This window comes from Pipra filicauda, unplaced genomic scaffold (assembly GCF_003945595.2).
Source record: "Pipra filicauda isolate LSUMZ 115617 unplaced genomic scaffold, ASM394559v2 scaffold486_size446389_pilon, whole genome shotgun sequence".
NCBI classification, from domain to species: Eukaryota; Metazoa; Chordata; class Aves; order Passeriformes; family Pipridae; genus Pipra; species Pipra filicauda.
This window is the reverse complement of record NW_024104627.1, coordinates 383,701-409,273: the sequence shown is the minus strand read 5'-3', so window position 1 is coordinate 409,273 and position 25,573 is coordinate 383,701. Positions and strand designations below refer to the sequence as shown.

Here is a 25,573-nt window from a genome sequence, read left to right as displayed (position 1 = left end):
AGCTACACAGCAGGGTTTCTTCCAAACCTGTGACTGACACAGGAAGAGCTGAGTGTGACCAACCCCACAGGAACTAAAGCCCCGCTCCTCTAACATGGAGCTGCTTTCACACTTCTGCTGTGAGGACAAAGAAGCACTGTACTACTTCACAAGGCAAACTCTTCAGAAAACTTCTGCAGTAAACTTTATCTTCCTGGGGAGGTACCTGCCACTGTGCTGCCCTGCACACACACGCTGCCCATGTCCTTCCACAAGTGTTCCAGCTGCTCTCTCTTTTGTTTATTTTGAGCTTTCTCCCGTAGACAAAGATTTACCTGTGGATTCTGAGAACATTTAAAACACCAGAAGAGAAACCTCACCCAAACCCAGCAGCCTGTCCCCCAGTCAGAGAGCAGAAGTCACTATGCAGGTCTTACATTTCAACTAAGGTTACACAGAACTTCTGACTAAGCGTGGAAAGCAACCTCCAGTCAGGTGGGATTCTAGGACGTTTTCAGCAGCGCCAGGAAGCCAAACTCTGTGTAGCTGTGCCTGCAGAGAACTGTCCTTTGGACAGCCACAACTCAAGGTGAGCAGAGCTACTGATTTTGGCACTGCAATTCAGTCTTTCTTACTAAGTCAAACTAGTACTCTTCACTGGTGCAGGAAGATACAGGGATAGTCTCAACAAATCCCTTTGGAAATTTATTTTTAAGAACTCTCTATCCATCTGAATGGAAGACACAATCTTATTTCCCAATCATTTTCACACAATTAGCTCAAATATTAGCACTAAACCAGTGAGCAACATCTGTTTTACAAAATCTTTATTTTTGTAAAGATATGCTCCACCACATCTAGGAAAAAAAAGGCAAATGGTGGACTCCTTCAGGACAGGAGTTTTCCCACAGTGAGTACGACTAGTAAATGAAATGTTAGACCCTCTCAACATAAAGGCAATTGTGTGCCTAAAAGTGACCCAAGATACACTGTTCAGGTGTAAAACAGCTAAAAACACTTACCAGTGTTTTTCTCAGGCGCTCGTATTCTGGACGATACTCTCTGAAAAGGTGAATAAAGGGAGTGCATTCAGTCTGAAAAACACATGATTTGTATTGCATAAGGATCATCCTGGAGGCTCCTTTTTACTCAAAAAAAAAGTTTTCTCTAGGCTTTCATGTTTGAGAGACATTTCAGAAAGACAGTCCTTTTTTCCCCAGATTTGGATTCTGAAACCAATGGATGCAAAATCAATGAACATACTTCATTAAAACAGCAACAATTCAAAACTTGGTATGGAATTACAAGAAAAAAATTACTTCACAGACTTGCTGGCACAGATAGCTTTTACTTTTTCACGGAACAGCACAAAAATTCATCTCTGAATAGTTCCTTTTTACTGCTGCTTTTTATGCTGATACTGGACACCCTAAGCTACCTTGGCTATGGCAACTGTACACTCCTTCAAATCAAAGGAGCAGACTCATGAATCAGGACCTTCAGGAAGTGGTCACTGAGTCACGGACCAAAAGTTATCCCCTTACCTCTCCTATTCATCTACAGCTTTAGAAAGCTGGGTAAAAATCTCCCCCAGTCCTGTGCCAAACACTGCAGAAACACCAACCACCTGGAAAAGAAAACACACCAGAACTAGAGAGTAACTGAGCCAGATTTTTAATACAGAAAAAAAACAAAATAAAACAAACAAACAAACAATCCCCCACAACGACAACAAAAAAATCAACACCACCGAAAAACCCAACAACAACGAACTACTGATCTAAACCTAACAACACCCATTTAATCAGCACAGTGGCCTAAGAGTGGGCAGTAACACTTCTGCTTCTGTCCAGCCCGCTTTCAAACTCTTCCTCCACTTGCTGTTCATGTTTGTTACTTCTGCTTTTTGGTTGTCGGTGATTTTCTGTTTGGTGAGTTGTTGGGGTATTTTGGGGGGTGTTTCTTTGGGGAAGGAGGTTTGTTTGGTATTTTTTAACACCACAGGGCAATTCAAAAGAAAGGTCAAGTCTTTCTGCTGTTTTACTTGTTTTTACTTTCTGCTGTTTATTGTTAATAACCCAAGTTCTCATTCTGCATCTAGGGTTATAAGTGGTTAGCAAGTATCAGTGTACTAGAATTAAAGTGCAAAAGAGACAACAAGAACTGACCTTTTGGCTCTGAAATAGTCTAATACTTTTTATTTAGCCAAAGCACATTTAAAAGGTCCCCAGAACAGCAAGAGAGGGAGAATTGAATCAGTTGCTATGACAATACATTCAAAATGCACATCTACTTTCTAATTTCAACTTGTCTCTCATTACACTTCTGGCCATTTGTTCTGCTTGTATTAAATCAATTCTCTAAAAATACCTTGAATTAAGACTATTACCAGCCAGAATCCTACATCCTCTAACGAAAATTCTCCCTCTTTTTCATAGGCAAGACAGTCTCAACTACTGACTTCCAAATGGAAGACCTTTCCCAACACAGCCTTGCATTTGATCATTAATACAGTAAATATGCAGACAGCTCTCCAAAGGATTTTAAGCATTAAGGCTAGGCACTGTGCCAATATATATAAATATTTATACTTTCCCTGCACTTCAGTACAAGCTGCCTTTTACTCCCTAATCCTCTTCATATGACCTGCTCTCCATCCAGTGCTCCGACAGTCCTGACAGGCAGGTAAATATGACCTGATCAGCAAATAAGGAACAGGAAGTATGTTAGTTCTGTATATCGGACCACTACAATCCCTTTTGAAATTCTGTATATTGGTCCACATAGGACACTTGCAATATTTTTGTTTTGGCTCTGTTATCATTATCTACATGAATGGAATCAGTTTGTTCCTGTGATATCCACACAGCCAAGAAGGCTTGCTTTTTCTTTAGTAAAAGCTGATGACAAACACAATCAGCTAAAACCTTTAGCACAGACTATGGGATCATTAACAGCCTCCAATGTATAGTTTTGTCAGAGAAACAATTAATTTGTCCTCTCAAAACCTGGCTGAGTGGAAGAACAATCTTCTTCTTGCACAAGCAAATCTAAAGGGGTTTTTTTGTTCATTTATTTGTTTTTGAGATTCTTTCCCTTCTTCCTATGTAGTACATTGCCCAACTGTACTTGACACTTTCAGAACAAGGAAAATTACCTCAGGTGGGAAATGCTGCAGCAAAGAACACTGCCTCTTACCAGCCTATCTTAGCTTTCATCTTGTGATTAATCACAGTTCAATATTAAATTATTCAGGCTGCCATTCAGTGTGACAAGCTGCAGTGTAACAAGCTACAGTGTGACCTCAACACAAGTCATCAACAGATTACAGTTCCAAAGGGCAGTGCAAAGCCCCTTTACAGAAGGACAGAATGGTGGGGGTTGGACAATACCTCTGGAGATCATCTAGTCCAATCTCTGCTGCTCAAAAAGCGGGATTAGGTAGAATAGGTTGCTCCCGACTTTGCCTGAGCAAAAGTGTTTTAAGCATCTCCAGGGATGGAGACTCCACAATTTCTCTGGACCAGTCCAGAGGAGGACTTCTTAAGTTATTGTTTTCAGTGGGAAGGTAGGGACAGAAACAAGTGATCCCAAAACTTCAAACCCATCCCCACAGCGGTCCAGAGCAGCTTGAGCCCAGGCCCCTGCCTTCCCAGGGCCGGGCTCTTCTCTCTGCGAGGCACCCACCAGCCGGGCACTGCCCTGCCCGGCGGCCCCGAGCGCTTCAGGCGCCGGCCCAGCCAACGCCTCGCTCTGCGCAGGCGCCGCTTCCCAGCCCGCCCCGACCGCCGGGCGCTGCCTCGCAGTCGCCGCCTGGCGGACACGGCCGGGAGCGGCACTGCAGCCTCGCGCCCCCCCCCCCTTGCAAGACCCGCGGCGCCTTTCGCGAGTACGGGCCTTTCTTCCCTAAAACCTGGCCTTACCTAGGAAAAGCTGAGCAATTCACGCAGTTGCTGTTTCTATCCCAGCTTCCCAAAGGATTTCTCTCTCCCGGCAGCAGCAGCAGCAGCAGCAGCAGCAGCGCTCCCCGGGAAGCCCTGACCATGGCGGGGAATTGACACACAACAAGCCAAGAGCATTAACTCGGCCCCAAAACACTCCACAAGAAACCAATTTAGAGTCACCCTTGCCTCATCCCCCCCGCGCAGGCCCAGGCTTTGGGATTCCAAGGCAAACCCCGAGAGGCCCAGAGAGCAGCAGCCCCTCAGCCCCAGCACGGCCTCCCCCGGGCTCCCCCGGCCGGGAACCGGCCCAGCCAGCCCCTGCTGTGCAGCACAGCAGGCGGGGGGATGACTTTTGGGACCCCTCCCTGGCCGCTGCAGAGCCATGCAGGCATCGGGGCCAAGTCCTGCCCGGCCCCCGGGCACTGCAGACAGTTCAGCCCCAGCAGCAGCAGCGGGCTGTTCTGCCTCTTGCTCCCCTCTCATTTGGAACCGAACGGTGAGGAACAAGCCCCGGGCACAATCGGCACCGAGCAGCAAGGCCTGGGCTCGCCAGAGGCCCGGGCCTGCCTAGTCCTGGCTCTGGGCTTCCTTTGCTTTCTTCTGCTGCAATTCTCCTGCCCCGGCAAGTGTTAAAAGTCAGACTGCCCGGTGAGCCATGCCCTGAAACAGCAATCAGTTCCAAGGCCAGAAAATCTCAGGGCCGCACTTAGAAACCCTTCTGAGAAGCCAAGGGGAGCTGGGATTCCCTGGAGTCCCAGGGAATTGACCCACTGACCCTGGGCTCTCCCCTCAGCCAGCCCTCACTGCTGCACCCACGGGACACCCACTTGGAGAAAGAGCCATAAGCCCTCAGACACAGGGGCTGCCTCTCATCCCTGCATGCTGAACGCCTCCAGGAATTGCCCTCCAGCTGCTCCTGCCCAGGAAAGGGCAGCAAGGAGAGCTCGGCCAGCAGGAAAACACGGAGGAAAGAGGCAACCAAAACCAAACAAAAGCAAACAAACAAACAAAAAAACCCTTCCCCCCCCAAAACAAAGCAAGAACTTTATCCCATTTCAAACCTCTTTGTCAGATTTCAGTGGAAATACACTTCTGACCTATCTCTGTTTCAGATGATCTGGACCATAAAGATCTTTCTCGGGTATGGCAAGTAATTTTTGTTACAGGGTTGGACCACACATGCACCAACACTAGAATATGTTTAAATACAGTCTAAACACCATCAAATTGAAATAAATATTTCTTTCCCAGAGGACTGCAGAAGAGTTATACTCAGTGATACAGCCATTCCAAACACTAGGAGTGTCTTTCATGAGAAAAAAAAGATCTAGGCTGAAACAACTGGTTCAGTGTTACTAATCTGAACAAGTAACGTAAGTGACCTATGAATAACTTTAAATTTGCAATTGAGAAATATGTCCCTTAAAAACAAAAGTTGAGAAATTGGGGGAAGAGCTGAAGCAAATGATGAATTTAAAGATCAGATTTTTTTTTTTTAAGAGTCTCTGCATTTTTATTGAATATAGCAGAACAGCCAGCACCACCACCATGGTAAAAAAAACCAAACAAAACCCCCGCAAAGTAATAAAAGAAACAGGAACTTCAGTACAGTTGGAAAAAATTAACTTTTTTAAAGGCTAAACTATTTGAGATAGTCTTCCTTTGACAAGTCTGCAGGTAGAGCCTAATGTTTATTGCATCAGACACAGATATATAGAATATTGCTCTAAACTGGAAAACAAAAGTTATTTTTACATTTCAAATGCTTTACAAGCAACATTAAAAGTTAACATGTCTCAAGAAATTTTTTAAGCTTCCTTCCCTTCCCCAAGAAGCTTCTTTTTATCTGTAAGCACTAGTAAATACATTCCACAATACCTCCACTTAAGCGGCCACTTGTAAATTATTACAGTGTGATAAACAGAAGCAAATGAAGAAAAATGAGACACTGAAGCTGTTCTATGTGGCTGTAGTACATAATCAGGACTAGTTCAGTAACTATTTTTGACACCTACTGATTCCCCCAGTCACAGTAGTTCTATCTTGGCAAGTGGCCGCTGCCATCTCTACCAATGCCAGCTCACAAACAAGTGAGTAACCTGAACCTCAAGCATGTTTTATTTTGGTCATTGCTGCTTGAGAATAATTGGAGCCCAAATACAACCTGCAACCCTTTTTTTGCTTTCAGGAAGAGGCAAACAGACCACTTTTGGTCTTAGTGCCAAAATGGCACTAAGAATTTATTTGACACAATTAGTCAAATAAAGCATACAAATGCCCTAAGTATATTCTAGTATTAGTTTAATCCCTAACCCCATGTAAAAATACATTCTAGAACAACCTCTTTAAAGGGGATCTTCGAAGTTGAAGATAAAGATTATAAATAAAAAGGAAATCAACTCCCTGCAGACTCAATCAGGGCTGTCAATTCACAAGAGGTTCTTAGTCCTCCTTCATGATACATTTGATATATTTATAGCACAGCGTGGGCATATACTGATACATAGCTACATCATTAAAAGTTGTACGTGCAGGTTTCTATTTGTTTCCCCTTTCGCGGAGGAGTTGCCAGCAGAAGTCGGTTACTTCCCATAAAATTTCTTATTCAGAAGAAAGATCAGAAGATTGACATTCACTTTTGCTCTGTCGAACAACTTCATGACAGCAACACCTTCATACTGCAGCTGCAAAAGATCCTGCCAAAGGGAATATCTTAATGAGTGAGGAATCCTCAAGAGCTTGTAGAGAATACAAAAGACCCTGTAGTACTGTAGGATCTTGAGGAGGATCTATCAAAAAGTACATGGCATAAGACAGAAAAACAAGAGATTCATTAAAGATCCACTCTTAGTGGGTGAAAAATAAAGTCATTCTAAGGCATTTAAGATCTTCATTTTTTTAAGCTGTGTTTGCTAAAAAAAAAAAATTATGAAAGACAGCAGAAACAGAAGACCATTCTAAGAAAGCCAAACTTCACATATAGCCATCTCCAGCCTTTTCATTTGCACAGTAGCCATAAAGTTGTTGTAATATCTGGAAAGGGTTTTCCATGTGCCTAGTTGTATCATATACCCATGAAACATTACGACATTCCACAGCATCACTTTCTAAAAGTTTTAGTCGTCAGACATCTCAGGGAGGTGGCTTAGAGCACTTCAGTCTAGGGCAGCAAAAGAAATGGCATCTCTGTCACTATGTATACGATGCCGATTCAATCTCTCGGGTGTTTATGTAGGCAGTATTTCCAGTTATACTTTGCTTTGTCAGCAATGCACCTGCACTGATTTATCTCAGCAATTAATTTCTTTCAGCAATCCCAATCTTGCAGGGAAACATGGTGGGTAGGATGCGGATATGTGTGTGATGTCAAATCTCTCATTGCTGTCCTCTCGGAACATCTAATTTATCTGCAAAGCAGTGCTACAAAGGCATAGTGGTATAGTAAACCATGTGCCCCAAAGGCGAGTGACCTTAGGTAGGCAGCCCCATGAACCAAGAAGTTCACGACCAGCTCTGACAAATTAGGAACCGGAATGAACCAGGGGAATCCTCAAAGCACACAACAGGTGAGAGGCAGCTCTCTGTCCCAGCAGCCAGTTAGGTGACACGAACTAACTGCAATGCAAGGTGTTTCTGCACACAATCTGTTTCGAAACACCTGAGACATCCACAATTAATAAACCTAATGACAACCCAGATGGGTAGGGGATGGGTGAAGATAGAAATGCAAGAAGGGGACAAAGACACCAGGCATAACATACTGGCATGAGAGAAAGAATGAGGAACCATTTGGGAAAAGGTCAGTTGGCGTACCTGTTCTAGTAGCCTGGCCTAAGTAACGGTTGAGGACACCTAAGAACTGTAAAGTATCTGATATGTGTAGGGTAGCCAGAAAGAATACCAATACGTGATGACTGGCTGAAGCCATCACACCCAAGCCCAGCTGACCACTGCCACAGACTCCCAATCTTTCTGCTGTAGCAGGAAAAAGTTGAAAATGAAAGTGTTTGTTTTGTGTGTGTACGTGTAAATGTAACTAAGAATACAGTCTGACATCAGGCTTTCATTAGTGAAAGAAACAAAAAACAGCTTGAGTCCCCCATATGTGCTGCATCTGTTTCGCCTGCAACAAATGGGTTATTCTTGGAAGCATCTTTCAGACTGTTCAGGTAGAAACATGTCATTGCTATTTTCATGAAGAGTCTGGCAAGGGGAACTTACATGCTAGTATTAAATAGGACAGTTCTTACCTGATAATGTAACATAAAGGTTTCCATTTGTACCCCCATGAATTTTGCTTTTACCTCAAAATCTCCTACTTCTTCTGTCGGGCTTATTTCAAAGATCACATTTTTAAACCTATAAAATTTGAGAAATGAAAAATCACAGGGGGAGACTATATGAGATGAAATCTGAAGATAAATTTCTAACAATTCTACTCTTAACTCTTTATTCTATATTCCCATTTGGAATGAGACTGTAAAAGCCAACCAGACTCAATACAACAATGAATGGAAGCCTAACAGATTCTATGTCTGCTAGATCACAACTTCAGACAAGCGTAGCAGGATTTAGTATTTAGCTTGTGTAGTCTAAACAGTCTACTTTAGTGCTGCATATATCCATGCCTCATTTAGTACACAGAGTACATTATAAAAAAATTGAAAAATTTTTCAATTTGGGTAGAAAAAATTCTAGTAACAGGCAGCTTCTCTATTTTCCATAGAAGATATACCAACTTCCAAAGGCTAGCAAAACACAGCTGGAGAAACTCAAGCTCGCATTTAAGCTGATTTTTGAACAGTGAAAGCTAGTAGCGATAGTAGCAATTCCCCTAAGAAGGTAACCTTCCATGACCGTGGGGGTGACTGAGAAGGGGTGGGTGGGAAGAGGATGTCATGTTTAAATCCCATTATATAAAACTGAAAAGTGATCATTATGCAAGGTTTCTTGGCCCTAGGGATGCCAGCCTAGATCATCAGAACAATTTCTTCAGCAACAATGCTAAAATTCCAACAACAAAACTGCAAGACAATCTGACACAATCTCAAACAGATCCCCGAATTTCTGTTTCTCAGCTATCGGCACCTAGACTAGTTCTAAGAAATAGATAAGAATTCAACATACCTATTTTCCTCTTCCTCCAAGAAAGGTTATTTAGCTCTAAAGAGTCTTAAAAAGATACTCACTGGTTACCTTGCAGGTCCTCAATCTCTAAAAGCACTCCCTTCTCATGAAGTCTAGCTGCTGTATATTTTAGAGAAATCTTTTTACTGTTTTTGCCTTTCATCTCACGAGGTTTCTTGGAGACTCTGGGGGAAAAAGAAAAAAATAAAACAACCAAATAAGAAGGTCAAACAAATAAAGAGATTTTGAACAACAAACACTTAATCCTATTTGAAGGAGGGGATAGAATCAGTATAGCTAATGAACTGTGACTAACGCAGACGATAGATGATTATGTATTTATACTAGTGACTTTATTTACAAAGCACTTGTAGCACAGATCAGACCTTTGATTTTCCACTATTAACCAATAATATGCTACAGGAGATGAAAAATAATATTAAAAAAACCAAAATCCTTCAAAAACATAACCACATGGTAATTCATAAAAAGCAGTACCATCTATCATTAGGTAAAAGGGGATCTAGTGACAACTGACATGGAGAAAGCTGAGATTACTCAACAACTATCTTGCCTCAGTTGTCACTGCCAATTACTCTTTTCACATTCCCGCATTTCACAGCACTTTCCTTTTTTTCCCCCCAGAAAATCTGAATTGTCTAGCACTATAACAACTGATTGCATTTGGCATAAAAGAGAGGACAATCTGTAATCAATGGTTTATTTGTATGTAACTACATTATTTTCATTCCCTGTTCCTAAAAAGGACAGGCTGGCTGAGCAGCATGTGCATTATCTGGGCAACCTGCTTCATAGCCACTGGACTCTCTACACTCTCTTCTCCCTGACGGACCAAAAAGTCTTTCAAGTTTGTCTTTTTGATGCCATTCATGGCACTGACCTCTCCCTGTATTTTCCTACTGCTGCTGAGACCCTTTCCCTAAAACTATCACTGTGGCAAAAGAGCTTGGCTGACGACCTTTGAGCAGATGGCATTACGATTCTTCTTAGCAACACGTGCTTTCTGAAAGAAGCACTTCTAGGGCCATGGAACCACCCACTGTAAATCATCAGGTTTGAGACCACCTAAGGAACCTGAAGGCGCACAAGTCCATGGGCCCTGATGAGATGTACCCTTGAGTCCTGAGGGAACTGGTAGAGGAAGTGGATAAGCCACTGTGCATCATATTTGAGAAAACGTGGCAGTCCAGTGAAGTTCCCACTGACTGGAAAAGGCAAATAAGGAACACCTAGTGCACTACAGGCCAGTCTGCCTCACCTCTGTGACTGGTAGATTCTCCTGGAAACTATGCTAAGACACATGGAAAACAAGGAGGTGACTGATGACAGCCACTATGCCTTCACTCAGGTGCTTGGCAAATTTGGTGGCCTTCTATGACAGGTTACAGCATTTGTGGATGAGGGAAGAGTGACTGACACCATCTGTCTGGATTTGTGAAAAGCATTTGACACTGCTGCACGACATCCTTGTCTCTAGATTGGAGAGACGCGGATCTGATGGATGGACCGCTTGATGGATAAGGACTCGACTGGATAGTTGCACTCAAGAATTGCAGTCAACAACTTCCCTGTGAGGGTGGCGAGGCCTTGGCACAGGCTGCCCAGAGAAGCTGTGGCTGCCCCATCCTTGGAAGTGTTCAAGACCAGGTTGGACAGGGCTTGGGGCAACCTGGGCTAGTGGAAGTTGTCCTTGCCCATGGCAGGGGGGTTAGAATGAGGTGGTCTTTAAGATCCCTTCCAACCCAAACCATCCTGTGATTATATGGTTCCCAGATACTTACTTGCCCTTGCTGGCCAGGTTATCCAAGCAGGTTTTTATGTAACTTTTGTAATAATCTACTTGTTCCCCATAAAATGTAGCTTTGGAGTTCAAGGCACTGTATGTCTGCTGCAGCTTCACCAGCTCCGCCTTTCTTCTCTGACGGTATCTACGCTGATTTCTGATATCCTACACCACAGAGGAAGACAGGCAGAGACTTTAACAGTCATTTGAGCTCTCCAGTTGCTCAGGCCCAGAGCACAGAGTATTTGAAACACACCGTTTGATTTTGCTTAGTCTTGCTTCATGCTACAAGCCTCATTTTAGGAGTCACAGTTGCTTCTCTGTGATGACTATTTGTGGAACTAACCAACTAGTACAACACAGCAGTACATTAGAACCTTTTGTTGCTTTCTCAAACTTCAATGCTGTCCTAGTTGCAATGACTAGAGTGGGCACCGACAGCACATGATATAAAGGAAAGCAGCATTTTTGTCACCACTGGGTAGGGAAACTATCTTACAAATCATGACTATAACCATAGCAGCACACAGACTTGGTTATTTTCTTTTGTTAGTCAGCCACTAAGCATCAGTTGCCTTAATACCTGAACAAAAAATACCATGTATTTGTCGACTCCTGTTTTAATTTTTGATATATATTATCCATAGTATGATTAATTCTAATCAGATCCCGCAAGGCAATTATTTAGTTGGTTTACTTACATAACATTTCCCAAATAGTTTTCCAGTAAACATGTGATATAAAATACATTGTCACTGTAGCAATGTACAACAGTATTGGATTCTTCCTTAGCTCCCCCCTACTTAGCATTCAGGTATTCTTGAATGGGTACATTTAAACAAAAATAACAGATAGGATGTCTTAAAGTTATGGGCAAAACTCCCTTAGGTGAACAAGTTTGTAAAGGTACTACTTCAAATAGCGAAAAGGAGCAGAGAAAAAGACCATCCATCAGGACTTCCCCTCCAGGCTATTAAGCTTTTCCTTAAAGTACCCAAGAACCTGGCAAGACAGTCATTTGAGAGAACAGAAACGTCCTATAAAGGACTTCCCAGATGCCAAAGAGGCGGAAATGCTGTAACAAAAGGTAGGTTTGAACTAGCTACTACAAACTTTACTCCTCCTGAAAACTCAGGCCAGTTTCACAACACTGCAAACTGTGGGGAAATTCCATTATGATTACTAGGAAACCATCAAATGGTATACTACCTTTGCAATGTCATTGATTAGTTCCTGGTATTTATTTTTGGCATTCACTGTCCCCAGTTCTGTCAACTTCTTCAGGCCTGCCTTGATTTTATCTTTTTTTTCTTGAAGATTCAAGTTGCCATCTTCCTTTACAGAGACAGATTTTTTCATCTTATCAGGAGTCTTAGCATCACGAATGGCCCGTTTCTGCATAGCTCTATGATGGTCCGCTTCCTAGAAGAAAAACCCAGAAAATTACAAAGTTCATAAGCAGATCGGCTTTAAGGTAACAAAGAAGCAGAAACAGATTGTCTGACCTCAAGCATAACACAGGACAAAGAGTTTTGCTCTGTGACTCCTGTACTGACTCCAGTGAATGCATTTTGATGAACATATTCCACACATGGGAACCAGCAGAAGCCTACCTGCCTTCTAAAACGGTCTTCTAGATAAACACATTCTAGTCACTATCGGAGGAGTAAGATTCACACATACAGTTTACTTCCATTATATACCCTCCTTATTGTTATTACACCCTGCTCCACCATCAGTGGAGACAGCTTCACTGCAACACATAAATGGAGATTCCTATGTATACCCACATATATCTAGACAGATGGCAATTTTCTAGTCTAAAACTAATGCAGATAAACAACTTCATACTTGCTCTGAGGTAGCTGAAGTTTCCAAGATTTCGGTCAGCGTCTCCCCTGGTTGGAAGCGGATTACATCAACAATTAAACGTTTTGTGCTGCAAAGAAATCAAGAATAGGAGAAAAAACTTTAAATGGAAAGACAGTCAATACCGTTCTATTCTACAACAATACCAATGTTATTGATTTACCTAAAGTCAGATTAACACTGGATGAGCACTCAGGTAGTCTTAGGCTAGATCAGACTTTTTTGACTTCACTTTTTTGACAGTGAATCACTGGAAACCGGTTCCCTGAAAGGTTCCTCTATGTAATACATAAAGTTTGCTCTTAGGTACTCCCTTGAACAGAAAGGACGTTACCCCACATATTCCAAGGTAACCCCAGTACTGCCATGTGGACTGCAGAAGCTGCCTCAAGGTGAAAGATAAAGGAGGTAGCAGCCACGGCGAATTTGTGCAACCAGAAAAGGTCTATACTATTATCCAGGCAGAAGTGCACTTCAGTGCTTTATAACAGGTGTCAAAAAACACAAAAGGGTTATTTTCTTATATGCATGGTAACAGAGACAAAGCAGATCCCCGACTCCAATGGCGACAGACAGGGTCATTCCTTGATCTCAGCTGGTATATAATCACAGTCAGTGGATACTCTGAGGCACTTCTGTCCTTGAGCCACACAATGAAATCAAACAGCTTCTTCAGTACTTTGCCATCAGGCTGGAATTATTTCTGACATCACACAAAGTGCATCACACACACACCTTTCTCATCATCCACAACTTAGATGACTACTAGTGCATCTGGTAAATCTTCACTTTTGAAATCAATGTCACCTTCTTCCAGTGGGTAGGAAAATACTGATGTATCTTTTAAGAAGCCCAGTTAAAGTTATTTTTGGAGACAAAATTTTCTTCTGGGAGATCATTATTCTGTCTAAGTCAAGGGCAAGCTGACCTGAAGAATTTTCAATTAAACTATCTAGCATCTGAGCAGGAATGCATCAGAGTGGGTAAATATGCATCTGAATGTCAGGTCACTGCTCTATACATCTCAGCAATAGGGATTTGTTTAAAATTTGCCAAGGGTCAATATTAGTACAAAGTTCTCCAGAATAAAGAGTCTGGCAATTATTAAATCCCTGACAGTCCATTGCTCTCTTTCCATTAGACTAATAACATCTATATTTCTCAAAAAGGCCATTAGTCTTCATCTATTAAGTGGTGCCACAGCATTGAAAAGGATATGGCTACAAGCTCGGTGTATTTGGAGTAACAGTCCCACTTTTGTTTAAATTATGCCTCATTTATCTTCTTTTCACCTGCAGATTAACTGTGAAAGTTCTGGTTCCTCCTTCCTTTGAGAAACATACCAGATAGTTAACCCTTACTTACTTCAACAGAATTGTTCTTGCATCCACCTCTGCATTCTCATCACCAGGAACATCAAATTTGTTAGTGAGTGTGAGAGAAACCTCAGTCTTTGCTAGCATTTCCCTGCTGGGGTCATTAACATTGCCAGACCCTTCCCCTGTCAAGCAGAAAGAGTTTATAGATTAAATCACATTCTTTACGTTCTTGACTGCTAGGGCTTTGTAATTTTTCCCTATATTACAGATTAGAGAAAAACTAGACTGCTTCCTGTACTATCAAAAGGACACTATAAAAGCCAAAACTAACTTTTTAAGACATCATCTTGAACACGTTACAGACCTTTTCTTAACAAATCTGAAAGAACGTTACTGAGAAGAGTAGCTGAACTGCCAAGAATCCTTTCGAAATAAAAATATGGTGACACGCCTATGTCCATGTCCTCATTAGAATGAATCTTCCAAGCTAAGAGCAAAGCTGTTGTTGGTAACTAAGCTTGTAATCTTCTACTAAACAAAGTAAGCTATCCTGTCAAAAAGAAATTTTCCTGCTCTAACTTGCACCAGAAGAGTTATTAGGAAGTTTCCCCCTGTTTCTTAAAAGGCTGCAGAAAGATTAAACTCTGACATATTAACCACAGCGATAGAATGCACACAGGAGAAATTAAATGGGGAAGGAGGGCAAGCTCTAGCTAAACCCAAGGTCTAGGTTTGCTCAGATAACACTTGTTATGTTCTGTTCTTTGCCAGTGCCTGGAAGAAAATTTGCTAGCAATCACTCCTTTAAAAGGTTCCAACCTTATTCATCAAGCGACTTCAAGGTAAGTGTTTGCTGTCAAAGCATCCTCTCCAAAAACTATGCCTGTTTGCCTCCCTCCTCCCTACTAGACTTCAAACTTCAAATAGCTGCAACGTAGTAATCAAGGTGAGGTGGGGAGAAGAGAAAGAACCCCTGTTTTTTTCAGGGCAAAAATTCTGCCGAGAGAATATGCTGCAACAAATCTGCTGCTGATTTTTAGAGCGCGTCCTCCCAAACAACCTGTGACGATTGCTTATACAGTTTCTTTACTGCGCTTTAAGTCATTTAAGGTAATAACATGTATTTCTTAAGCAAAATAAACTAGACCACCTATTAAGGACTCAATTGTAGGAACCTCTCCGAGATCGTCCAGAAGCTCGTGAATCGGATCATTGTGCTCAGGAGCAATTGCATCTTGATGGTCTAAGAGCAACTAGATGAACAGGAAAAACAATTATGTTGTTAACAGTACATCCTTTTCTAGACAGTAAAATTTCATTACTCTAGGCTAATATCTTTTAGAAAAAAAATCTTATTTCACTAAACTCCAAAGCATCAACATTAACATTCAAAGCTGTGCCAATATCACACACTTAAATGATTTCAAAAGAAACGTAGTGAAGCCATAATAAATTATTTGATTGATAAATCAACAAGCTCTCACCACTACAATCAAATCAAGACAACTTTCAGCCTTGTATTCAGTAACCTTGTGCTTCAGCCAGAAGTAGTATTTTCTTTGTAAGCACTGCTTATAAAGAGCAACTTGTGACTAATGTATACTTACAGTGTGTGTATTGATGATTTCACCAATAGAAATATAAATAACCGGTTTAGTGAGAGTCACCAGGTCAGAATATTCATCAATATTAAACTTATCCTGCAATTCAGGAACCTCACAGGCAGCCTGAAAAAGACGTCTTCAAAACAAAGGAGAGAAGAACAGCATGACACTAAGCGTGACGTGATGTATCAAGAGCATTAACTCCCCATGACCACCTCAAGTATAGTCTCTCCTCTTTAAACTATGGCACATTAGGACCCACTACAGTTGGTCACCTTTAGTTTAACACATTAGAACCAACCTAGCAAACTTAATTATTGACATTGGCCATGTTGACATTTGGGCATTTTCCGTATTGACAGGGCTGGTCTATAGCTTCAGTCACCTTGTTCACACATCCTCGTGCTCCCGCCGCATTATCACCCCTTGCCCCTAGCAACCTCTGGCTACTTTTCTTCCAAAACATGAGAGGTATAAGATGACAACTCTTGAACAAAAGATCACTTCAACTACATGAACAGATAAGTGCACCACTAGATTTTAATGTGGAACCAGGGTTCGCATGGGACATAAGAATGTATGTCCATGCTGGTTGCCCATGTCCAAAGTACCACAATAAGTAAGTGCAAAAGCAACCTTTATTCTGGAAGCTCTTAAATCGAAACACTGGACTTTGCAATCCCATTAACATACAATGTATTGCTCATAAATTCCAGGTACATGTTTTATCTGCCATTGTCAATGATGCTTATGGCAGTGAAATCTCTTATTTTCAACAGACATTTGACAGAGATAGAATCTATTATATTCAAAATTTATAATTTTCCCTTAATACTTCCAATGTTACCCTCTGCCAAACTTCCCAACTTAATTAGCTAAGGTCTAATACCTGAATTTCTGGTATGACTGCAACAGGTATTCATTAATGATGCTTAGATGAGCATTGTCTCCCATGAACATCTTATTGGATGCAGCATGCTGCAACATCTTTGCAATGGAACCAAGGTTTCTACGTTGATCTGTGGTCAGCTGACCTCCAGCTGAAAGGTCAATGATGTCAAATGCATCTGGTGCGACAATGGCTGGATTCATGTAGCGATAATAGAGTAAGTTGCCAACAATCTGGGAAAAGTTGAGTAGAGAAGAAACGCATCAATAAACAATAGTACAGGACGCAACTGGATTTTAGTGAAACTAATCTGTGCTTTGATAAAATTATTTTCTCATAAGCCAGAAGACCCTTCCCATACAAAGGTTCTGCTGTGCTGCTGTATAGAAACACATACCATCCCAAAGAATCTACAGTGTAAAAAAAAAATATCATTAAGATGCAATAGGACGGTCAACACAAAAAGGAAAGACTGAGCACTGCTAGTCACAGGACAATACAGCAGCAGATATTCCTACGCGTAAAGGTTTAGAACTTAAACTTATAAAAATGTATGGATAGGAGATATTAAAAGTTACCAATGGACTACTGATAAGAGCATGAGACAGTCTGTCAGGAGAATTAAATGTAATTGAGTTAGTCAAACAGAGGGCAGAACGATCACAGTATAGAGGAATCTGATAATGCAGTTTCAATATGGAGCAAGAGCTAATACTTAGAGGAGCGTGCAGCATTGGCTGCCATCTCTGACAAAGAAAAAAGGCTGAGGAAGAATGGCAGACCAAGAAGTTAAACTGAGGAAATTACTTTCCATTTATTCTCCAAAGCCCTTTTCTCTTTCAGAATAATTCTTCTATAAGCCGCAACATATTCAGGGACAGACCCCCAGTTAGTGAGTAACCGAGAAAACATTTTATCCAGAGATAAGGAACTCAGAAGTACAGAAGATGAATGGCATTTGACACTTCAAAAATCCAATTTACCTAGTCAAATGTGAGCAGCAATAAATTTCAAGGATCTGCAGATAAAGATTATCACATTATCCATATGCTCACAAAGGTAATTCTAACCTGTATTTGATATTTAGCCAAAAGTAATTCCAGCAATGAAACAGGAATTAACTCAACATGCTGATTTACAGCGATAGTTCTCTCATCACATGCTCATTTGCAGAAGAAGGTCACTGAATCTTGGCTTCACCTGCTTGCCATGTGACTTAAATGCACAGAAGAGACTGGGGTCTGAACAAACAGCTGAAAACACAGAGAAAAAAAATCCAGCTGTTGCTAAGCAGTCCCAGAAATTAACAACTGCTTTCAGTGAGGTCATGTTTTTCACAACTGTTTCATGCAAGCCTCCGCTGTACTCTCACAGATTATGCCATGGGATGGTAACAGTCAAAGCTGTTTACTACTAGTAATAACAAAATACATCTGTGAAAGAAACTGAATTAATAACTTTCAACTTGCAGGGCAAAAAGAACAATATATCACATGGGTATCTTCGGTTGCCAAAAAAAATCCAGAAGTAGTTATTGCACAAAACTGCAGTTTTGACTTTCATATGGACAGTTACATTGTTTCCACGAGGATTAACAAAAACCGCAGTTTTCCACCTAAATTTACAGATGGAAGAAATTAATTCACCTGCATAGAAAGAACCGATGTCTCAAAATGGGAAAGCACAGAACTAGAAGAGAGAAGAAAACAGCATTCAGATTGGTAATTATTTTGTAATGAAGTAGAGGCAGAGAAGTTTAAAGAGACGTTTCAAGTATTCTAAGAACCAAACTTTGTTTTATTAAAAAGTAAAGCATTCATGGGCACAAAGGCCTTCACAACTACTAAAAGTCATAAAACCAAAGAAATTTCAATGAAAATCCCAAAGCTATACTCATCTGAGAGCACCTTCTATTAGGATCCTTTTAGTTCTCAAAATTAACTGAAATGCAAAATACAAAACTGACTAGATATCACGGGAAGTGACTCTCTACATATTGCTGTCAAACTATCGTGGAGCGTTACAGAGAGGGGAATTAGGAATATCAGAATTTTGCATATAGACTTTTTGACTTGTCTCATTAAGGAAGGAGCAGCTGGCTGTGATCATACTAGTAAAGCCAAGGTTTACTTTCTAGGAGCAACAGTAACCCAAGTCAAGAAACCAAAAGGATCAAATGCCCAAGATGTTTAAAGCAAAGCAAAAGCAACAGGATACCGCCTTCTAAACAATGTACTATATCTCGAGTGATGTATATGAAGCTAACATCAATATCCTGATGTGAAATATTTTCTATCTGTAGAAGTAAACAAAGGAGCTTTATACAGGTTTACATGCACTCCTCTCCACACATATAGCCAAGAAGAGAAAAGAATGGCATGCGCTTGCCACAGCCAATTTGGATGACAATTATTCACAAGGGTGTTCAGATCCTCACCTTCAGAAGCTCATCCTCGCCAGCATCAGGAAACTTCTCGTGCAGGGAGTCTTTCAGGACCTTAGCAATGAAACGCATTCCATAACTTTGAGAGAAAGAACAGGTCAAGTCAGACTGCTGCAAGCAGGAACCCGCCAACAACTCAAGGATAATACTGTGGGTACATCAGACTCACGGGATTTTGTCCACTGAACTAACTATGGCAGACAGGAACTTGTCTGTCACTGTCCTCATATTTCTGATTGAGGCATCCAGGCGCATCCTCACCTCTTCGTGACTTAGTGCTTGTTCAGACGTAACATCGTAGGGCAGTTTGCTATTTGAAAAAGTCAAACATATAAAGGTGACTATTACTCAGGCTAGCATGTTTCAAGAATTTATAGCTTGACACAGAAACAAGTTTATATTCACTGACAAGAGCTGTGCATTGCCTTTAATTAACCTTTTAGGCACTGTGAGAAACGAAATTTTTTCCTTTTACTTCCTTTACTTTCCCTTGCAATGGTCACTGCGACAAAAGGCCCAGCTAACTCAAAAGCGAATCTTTCTTACAGCACGCACACTAGGCAAAAAAAGCACCAACCGTAACACACAGTGGTACTTCAGACTGCTGAAACAGGTGAAAAAGAAAGCTACACATTTGAGTACTAAGATGATAAAAACTTGGACACAAGCAGAAACTAGAACAGCATCCATAAAATCAATATAACATGCGATTGGTGGGAAACTGTACCAAATTAATCGTTACATTTTTTTCAATCAGTTGAAACTACTGCATAGAATTCCAGTGAACACAGATGGACAAAGCTGATAATTCATAAAAGCATATCCTAAATCTCATGTACAGAGAAGAATCTGAACACACACCTTCGCCTACATTTTTAACATGTCCAGAATTTTGCACAAAGAGTACGAAGATATATGACTGCAGATATGCTTCAAGTGGAGAAACTCACTCATCTGTATGGCTTTTTTTTTTTTAAGTATGTTAAAAAAACCCCAATAACACAATAGAAACCTCCAGTTCTAGCAAATCACAAGCATTGGAAGAAAAAGAAACCAAAATGACACAAAATCATGTAGCACAATGCAATTGTCATCAATGGCCAATATTAACTAGAAAGATTTCAGGACTAAGAGAATTGCAATGTCATGCTTTTTACCAGCAAAAGAGGTTTTGTTGGCTTGAAAATAGTACCTGTTTGCAAAGGCTATATATACGACATGAACACAGACTGACGTGAAGAGATTCTCAAATACCTTTTCTTACCATGAATTCTTTTAGGTTAGAGGGCATCTCATAGCTAACTATCAAGTCAACTTAGGAGAACAACAAAGAGCATTTCTTCTTCCATCTCCTAATGACATTCCCTTTCAATACCGTCACAGCACCATCACCGCAGTATGATCTTTAGAATCCTTGGATGAAAGCCGTCTTGAGGAGACCAAAAGTCAGTATCGGTTGGATAGATGGATGAAACGGAGCGAAGGATGGTTTTGAATGATTAACCAAGCAATGCAAAGCAGCTAAGCAATGTTTAGAAAAATACAGTATTAGCAGGTCCCATACCTGGCCTCTCCAGTTTGAGACTCCATCTGGTTAACCCACGACTTGTAAATATCCACCGGATCAGTTTTGATATTAAGTGATTTGTCATCAATTATTTCCTTCACAACCGGTCCCAGGATCTGCCTCAAGGCATTCTGACCGCGAGCACCACGGTTGAAACTTACCACCATCTTAATAACAGTAGGATTCCCAGTCACAATTTCATGTATCTGGTCTACTTTTGATCTGAAGAAGAAAGAATCTACGTGAAATATGAGGTATGCATAACTCTGTCAGTGCCTACATCTCCCTGGACTACTATTCCAAGCATGAATTTAAGGGCAAAAAAAAAATCTTCTTTAGAAGTTGTTATTTGTTTCAGGGTATATACCATCTTCATGCTTTAAAAGCATTCCCAAAAATACTTAAAGAGTAGTTCCTCAAAAATTTCATTGAGCATTCTTCCTCACAGCAAGTTATGCTGCTCTGCATTGTAAAGAACTGAAGTCATATAACACCGAGCTCCTAAGGCCTAACCAATCTAACAAAACATGTCTGAAGAGAGCCTGAGTTTCTAACAGTGACAGGAAATAGAAATGCCAAATAATAAAGCGTTTTGTTTTCAGACTCCTCATCAGCTTTTGGGAACCCAAAAAGCTTGGATTTAGCTCTCTCCCTAGCTTGTAAAGCCTGGGTTTGCAGTTTGTTGGAGGTGTTTATAATCAGACACCGGAGAATTGAGATTAGACTGAATTTTAGCATGACTGCATCAGATCAAAAGTAGCTGCCATGTTGAGCAGTGAAGTCTTGACTGAAGTAAAAAGCCCTCATCCTCAATGGACATACTCGATTCTTCTGATATAGACTACACTAAGAGATATGAAATGGGGAGAGGACAGTGAAGGGACAGATTAGCATTATCTGCATATTAGCACAAGACTTAACATGAAAATTGCCTCAATTTGAGAAATTGCCAAAACTGATTCAACAGCAAGAATGCGCTATATTGCTACCACATACTTGATCTCTTCCTGCAGTGCTGTTTGGAAAAGTCGCAACAACAGGTATTCCTCTCTTTGATTGGATGCATAGTTATACAGCGTGAAGATGACAGAATCCATGAACTTTGTGGATTTGTTTTGAGGCATCTGAAAAATCAGCTTGGCCAAGTAGGTTGGATTAGTCTACAACAACAAGAAAAATTACTTAGTGTGCATGTCCCCATCAGTGTTGCCGAAAACTAAGGTAGTTCAAAACAGTTGCCAGTTGGACTTCATGACCTTAAAGGTTATTTTCCAACCTTAACGGTTCTATGAAAACTACAGTGCATAAGCAAAGACTGTGCTAAGACACATAAGCCTCTATGACAAGAGGTTACTGAGCGGCGTACAAAGTTTCTTACCTGAAGTAGGTAGAACAGATGCTGATAGGCTTCCAGCTTTTCTCTCTTCTCTTTGCTCAATGCTTTCAAACCTCCTCTTTGTTTGTTCAGCATCATCATGTCAGAGAGCTGTTCCTTGTTCTTCTTGGTAAGTTTTTTGCTGTGAGAAACAACATCCTGGAAAGAAAGAACAGGTATAGATTCCACTCTAAGAAGTTTCTAACAGGCAATATTGGAAAACAGTTGCATCTGAGAGTCCACTTCTCTTGGATGTAGAAAGGCAGGGTCAAGGTATGCCTGGGGCTATTAAAGTGAAGCATTATTTGCTAAGGCAGCAGTTTCTCTGGGCTTACAACTTAAACCCCCTGTTCCATACTTAGTTGGTTCACTGCCTCTACATACTCAGACAGCAATGGCATTTTTCACTGCAAGCATCAGTCAAGCGCTGCAGCTTCCTTCCAAGATAAATTTTGGTACACCAATGGAGATTTTGCATAGGGAGAAGCCTACAGTAACGAAACCCAGGACCACACAAAAAGCTGACCAGAACTTCAGCTTGAAGAAGAGGCAATGTTGTATCAACAAGAGTCTTTTTTGGTTTTTTGGTGCCAAGTGATAGAGGGGGGGTTTCTTTGACCAACAATCAACCAAGTGGCACAAGCATGTCTCCTGCCTCCAAAGTCACCCCCCCTTGCTGCAAGCTTGTGGCATGTGACTTGTTTAACCACAAAGGAGCAACAAAAAAGAGTTATCAAAGTGTTCAAACACAAAATCTGTTGCATTTATTAGATCAAGAAAGTCTGGTGTTTGCCTTTTTTAGCTTCAGGTCTTGTTTCTTCTCCTCCTACAGTTTTTTTTCTAGGGATGCATACTAAATTAGTGGAATGGACTAAGAATGTATTGGGAGTAAAAACCGCAAGTCTGGGGCAATGTTTTCTACTGGGTTTGAGCAACTGACATCTGCAGCCAGAAGCTCTCCATGCTAACTACCACTGGGCTCAATTCAATCTGTAGCTGGTCTCCCATAAGCACATTTCTCACCTGCAATGTAATTTTGTTTTTCACTAGCAGCCCAATTTTGATGTCCATGAGATTGAGGTCATTTTCCAATTGCTGATTGGATCGGATCAAGGTTACAACTTCCTCACGCAGTTTCATTAGCTCAAGCTCCTCCTGAAAATCTTGGTCACTCTGATCGAGCAAATGGACAAATTTCCGAACAACAGTCATAGGTGGGTTTTCAGCATTAACTAAAACCAGGCAAGAAAAAAGAAACATCAAGGGATGGCAAACAGAAGTAAATATATGCCTTATCTATGTTTTAACAGCACATCAAGGAGCATCCAGAACTAAATTAGTACCAGTAAGTCTAAACAGCTTCTGACATTTCTTCATTTCTTGTTTAAGAAAATCATAAGAGAAGCAAAGAACAAAGTCAGTATCAGCACAGGCTAAGTCCACACTGTCAAAGCTAACTGCAAACCTATACTTCTAGATAACAGCAGAAAAAGCAACAGCTAGAATCAAGTTTTCCTTCAGCCTCAAGAACTACCTACTTTCTGCACTGCCCTACCAAAGGTTCATCCCAATCACTCCTCAAAACTGTCTTGATGTTATAGATCACACAACCAACATCATGTTAGTTGACGAGAAGTTTGACGTGACCCAGCAATGTGCACTTGCAGCCTAGAAAGCCAACTGCATCCTGGGCTGCATCAAAAGCAGCACGGCCAACAAGTCAAGGCAGGTGATTCTCTCCCTCTACTCCGCCCTCGCGAGACCCCACCTGGAACACTGTGTTCAGCTCTGAGGCCCTCAACGTAAGAAGGATGTGGAGCTGCTGGAGCGAGTCCGGAGGAGGGCTACAAAGATGATCAGAGAGCTAGAGCATCTCTCCTATGGAGACAGGCTGAGAAAGCTGAGGAACATCTTTTATGATTCTATGATCCTTCGCAAACAGAGATTCGAGGCACATCAGTTTTATCCTCTTGGCAATACTTACTGAGGGTTTTGTAGTCTTCTCGTGCTTTGTTCGCTCGGATGAAGGCCTGGATTTTTACAACATCATTTATCTAGGATTTAAAAAACAAAAAAAGCACTTGACATCATTCTGGAAAGAGTACAAAAGTCAGGTGCAGAATACATTTAACAAGATAGCCTCTTACATGGTTTCTGAAATACTGCAGACGATCTCTGTAACGTCTTCTGGCTTGATACATCCTGGTCATTGATTGAATCTATTCAAGGGTAACCAAAACATTCAGAAACTTTTCTTACTAAGTTCACTACCCAAAAGGTTTACCAAAAAAGTCAGCAGGGTCCCCGCACTACCTTTACTACTTGGTCCTTTTGTGCTCGCAGGTAATCCAAACGGCTTTGATATGCCTTCCTTTGCTTGTAGCCGCGCCACTGAGACTGAAAACAAAACAGGCATGCTCACTTTACTTTTCTAATTAAGAAGAAGTAGTTACAAATCTGAGTTTCTTTCTGTTCCTCAGCTTCTGACTTCCCTTTTGGTTAAATAAAACATGAGGGAGACATGCTTGTCTTATCAAGACATACATTCTGTGAGGCATTTAACTATTTTCCCAACTGCAATCATGAGAGACTTGAAATTACCCCATGAAGATTCTGGGCCTTCTGAAACACAGTTAGGGGATCAAGGATATAACAAAACAGTCAATTTGACAGAAACTGTTCTACAAGAGGATCACGTGTTACATGCTGCTGCCTGTGAGGACAGGGATGTAACATTTTAAGCCTTCAGAGCAGATCCCTGCTATCCACACTTGGAAGAGAAGTTAGGCAAAGGGTTGGACTACACTTAAAGGGACAGTGTTATTTTAATGAGCTAGGAGTGGGTTTGGAGGTTTTGTTAAACATACAGGCAGAGGATGTGTTACTTAGGCAGAAACAAACATACACTGCTCAAATAATAAAATGGTAATAGGGTGCAAAGCAACTATTTCATCTGCATGCGTTTCAGTTACAACAGCACAGAAAGGGTGTTTTTGTTGCTGTCCTGTAAATGAGCCCAATCTCATATGGAATTATCCCATTACATCTTTCAGGTCCTCAGTCCTCCAAATCCCTGGACAAATTTGAAGAGAACAATCTTACTGAATACTGAAAACCACTGTTTCTCTTGAATTCATGACGAATCACAACAGCAATGCATCTCATAGTATTATCACTATCAAGACATGCAATACACTTCATATTGCCCTATTTCAAAAACACTGAAACTTGTTAAAAAAATAATAGGTAAAGCTTCCTCAAATAAGTTTTTCTCTCTCTAATCCTGTGTGAGAAGATTTTACTGACTATACATGACACGTAAAAGCAAATAATATACCAAAGCTCACTGGCAAAGGAAATGTCTTTAGATAATTTACAAAATGAGGCAAAGACAATTGTGTGCAGAGAACAAGTTTCAAACATAATTAAAGGATATCATTACCTGAATGCAAGTGATTGCTGGGACTTGTTTCTTCAAAAAATTCATTCTTGAGTTGAATTCCTGGCGAACAAGATACCCTCGACAGCAAGCCTGAAGTTTCATAATCAGGTTCTCATTGGCCAGCCACAACTGCTCTCGGTTGTATGCTGCAGTGACTCCAGATATAGTGCTCTGAATTCATGTTATGATAGGAAGAAGAGTTAGAAAAAGA

The 25,573-nt window shown here is 41.0% G+C and overlaps 1 protein-coding gene and 1 long non-coding RNA gene across 3 annotated transcripts in view; both read right to left on the bottom strand.

Annotated features, from left to right (window-relative positions):
• Positions 1-789: 789 nt before the first annotated feature.
• LOC120324299 lies at positions 790-2,010 on the bottom strand. Its single transcript, XR_005565491.1, has 2 exons — positions 1,524-2,010; positions 790-1,073 (listed from the first exon to the last, which is right to left on the bottom strand). It is a non-coding gene; the product is annotated as an uncharacterized LOC120324299 (long non-coding RNA).
• Positions 2,011-5,534: 3,524 nt separating this feature from the next.
• IQGAP1 (IQ motif containing GTPase activating protein 1) overlaps positions 5,535-25,573 on the bottom strand; it is a 54,997-nt gene continuing 34,958 nt past the window's right edge. For both annotated transcript variants that reach the window (XM_039386454.1, XM_027745376.2), the window contains 20 exons: positions 25,363-25,533; positions 24,234-24,317; positions 24,068-24,139; positions 23,905-23,974; positions 22,944-23,152; positions 21,924-22,079; positions 21,542-21,705; positions 20,543-20,767; positions 19,148-19,288; positions 18,973-19,057; positions 16,536-16,768; positions 15,650-15,782; positions 15,193-15,295; positions 14,089-14,224; positions 12,706-12,793; positions 12,064-12,276; positions 10,853-11,019; positions 9,113-9,235; positions 8,174-8,282; positions 5,535-6,619 (listed from right to left, as the gene is read on the bottom strand). In XM_039386454.1, the coding sequence (XP_039242388.1) occupies positions 6,506-6,619; positions 8,174-8,282; positions 9,113-9,235; positions 10,853-11,019; positions 12,064-12,276; positions 12,706-12,793; positions 14,089-14,224; positions 15,193-15,295; positions 15,650-15,782; positions 16,536-16,768; positions 18,973-19,057; positions 19,148-19,288; positions 20,543-20,767; positions 21,542-21,705; positions 21,924-22,079; positions 22,944-23,152; positions 23,905-23,974; positions 24,068-24,139; positions 24,234-24,317; positions 25,363-25,533 (2,796 nt within the window). In that variant the 3' untranslated portion in view covers positions 5,535-6,505. The remainder of the gene's footprint in view (positions 6,620-8,173; positions 8,283-9,112; positions 9,236-10,852; positions 11,020-12,063; positions 12,277-12,705; positions 12,794-14,088; positions 14,225-15,192; positions 15,296-15,649; positions 15,783-16,535; positions 16,769-18,972; positions 19,058-19,147; positions 19,289-20,542; positions 20,768-21,541; positions 21,706-21,923; positions 22,080-22,943; positions 23,153-23,904; positions 23,975-24,067; positions 24,140-24,233; positions 24,318-25,362; positions 25,534-25,573) is intronic.